At 48.1% G+C, this 2,571-nt stretch overlaps 1 protein-coding gene across 1 annotated transcript; it reads right to left on the reverse strand.

Annotated features, from left to right (window-relative positions):
* Positions 1–628: 628 nt before the first annotated feature.
* LOC123177103 (uncharacterized) lies at positions 629–1,170 on the reverse strand (the record flags this gene model as incomplete). The annotated part of the gene is made up of 2 exons (XM_044591042.1): positions 1,062–1,170; positions 629–977 (listed from the first exon to the last, which is right to left on the reverse strand). Coding segments are annotated over exons 1-2 (430 nt in total), but the record flags the coding sequence as incomplete, so codon positions are not given.
* Between the last annotated feature and the right edge of the window lie 1,401 nt (positions 1,171–2,571).

Consider the following 2,571-nt stretch of genomic DNA (forward strand, 5'->3'; position numbering starts at 1 on the left):
GGCTCCACAACCTTCTTCCACCTTGCATCCAACCTAAGAAGTTCTTTACGTACCTCCTCATAGGTCCTTTCAGGCCACCCAGACCTACGTAATTGGTGAGCCAACTCATTCATTATGGTGTCACTACCGGTGAGATCGTCCCATGGAACTATCCTATTGTCCATCCTGAAATCGGTAGCTAGCCTCAGAAGAGTGCTACTCATCCCAGGGTGAAAACTACGATCGAAAGGATAATGGGACATCTCGACTACACTACACTCGAATGCTTATCCACCTCCGTCTGAAGGGGGTTTTATAGGTAAAGAGGAGAAAATGGCGGGAAAGAACGACTGCGGTATGGAGGGAAAGGGTTGGCGGGAACATATGGCGGGAAACGGGTGGCAGGAAGATATGGCGGGAAGGGGTTGGCGGGAAACAGGTGGCGGAACATACGGAGGGAAAGCGTTTGCGGGAAAATATTGAGGGGAAAGCGTTGCTTGAAAATTGTTCCTGACTGGTGCATTTTTATTTCAGCATACATAGATGTTCAAATTGAAAAGTCTGATACACACATATGTAGATACAATGGGTCGCGCACGTGCATAGATGAATCACCCTACTTAACGACGACCACCTGGCCTTTCCTTACGATCGGAAGGCGACAAGCGATTAGGTAGCCGGGGCACACGAAGACCGCGGCCGTACTCCAATTCGGCTTCATGTGTCTGCGAGTCCTGCGTAGGTGGTGGAGTCGCGAATCCTTGTTGCGAACCTGAAGCATAATTGTAGGCGTATGGTTGTGACTCCGGGGGGATAAAAGATGGACCAATAACGTCCCCTCCGAAGAACTCTGTAACTAATGACGTAACCGTGTCGCCAAGATCATGTGATGCTCCCCGGAGGCCTGTGTTGACGCCATGATCATGTGATGCTCCCCGGAGGCCTGTGTTGACGCCGCGTTGGGTGTTCTCATCGCCCCAATTAACATCAGGTGTGTCCTGCACATAGAAACATTTTAAACAAACTGTTAGAGGATAATATATGATATCATTGTAAATGCATTGAAATGTAAACATGACTACCTGAGCATATCCCTCTCCTATACTGTCTGGCCATTGTACGTGGTGCTGGTTTAAATCTGGTACACGAGTCTCCTCGGGCATGGGGATCCCTCGCGTGGAGAGATACGGCTGAGATCTCTCACCTTGGGTGTATGCATCATATCCTGTGTACGCATATGGGTTAGGGGAAAGAAATTGCTCGGGCATCGAATCCAAGCCCGTGCCATGGTCTTGAGATGTCTGCCCCTGACGAAGCTGCATCGAAGAAGAGCGATGCAGCGGCAGAGATGAGTCATGTCGTGGCAATGTCGTTCTAGTACTCGGACCCTCCCCCCCATTGCTCATGGCTCGTACGAGCCTCGCTCGGTCTGGACGACGGTGCCGCACTCGGTCTGGCTGACCTCGCTACCGGCATGTATGCTTCAGTGGCAACGTCGTCGCCTCTACCGCATCTGAGCTTCTTTGCCACGAATTGTTGCAAAAGTTTCTGGAATGTCTTGCGATATGGGCCCTGGGCCGGCATGCTATCCGTAGCCATCTGCCCTACTTCGTTGACATTTTCAAGCTGAACAATATTTGGATGTTATTTAGTTCAAATGATTACGAAATGATGGACCTAAAAAAGTTACAAGTGATTACCAGGTGGTCGCGATAGTAAGCTGCATGCAGCTCAACATGTCTCCGCGCCTGCTCCTCTTGTGTGAGATGTGTTGGTATAGTAGCTGGCTGACTGGCCAGGCTAGCACGTGTGTTCATGCAGTACCACTGCTTGTACGCTTGATCTGTACTTCCATCGTACAGTCTGCAAAATTAAATAATTACATAAACCATTGTGATGAAAGCAAAGCATCTTCACGCATCGTATGATCATCGTAAAAAAATAATGTACATAAAATATACCTAAGTTGACGCACTATATCTGCTAGCGCTTCATTTTCCCACTTGTGTACCCATTCACTGTTCTCTTCCCTCCAATCGTATAAACTCCAACCCCTGCCCATATTTGTTAGCCTGCAAATTATGTAACAAAGTGTGAGTTTAGTAAATTAAAAATGACACTAACTATTTAGGGATGTCACATCTTACTTATGTGTTTCCTCGTCGATACGTCTGGGAAAAGGTGGTGGAATTTCTTGATAGAGACTGAACTGTCTCATTACACGCTCTGGGTTGTAAGGTTCAACACACCACAGGAACAATAAGTTGCAGCGAGTCAGCCAGAATGCACTATCGGTCAACATGCCTGGTGTGAAGTGTCGAGCATCAAAGACCATTTTTAGCTGGTCCTGAGTCCACGGGTTCCATGTGACTTCTGCCTCATCAAGTATCTCAAACTGCTGGTGGTACATAGGGTAACAATTTTTCGCAATATCTGGAGACCAACGTTTCCGTGCCTTTGTCCACCTGGTGGCCATAGTTGCGCTAGCACCCTCGCCAAAGTCGTATGGGTATATGGGTTGTACTATACGAGGTCGTCCTACAGGGAGGTATTCCCAGGACCACAACTGTAGAAACTCATAGGCGACACAAA

Source organism: Triticum aestivum, unplaced genomic scaffold (genome assembly GCF_018294505.1).
Source record: "Triticum aestivum cultivar Chinese Spring unplaced genomic scaffold, IWGSC CS RefSeq v2.1 scaffold224454, whole genome shotgun sequence".
NCBI classification, from domain to species: Eukaryota; Viridiplantae; Streptophyta; class Magnoliopsida; order Poales; family Poaceae; genus Triticum; species Triticum aestivum.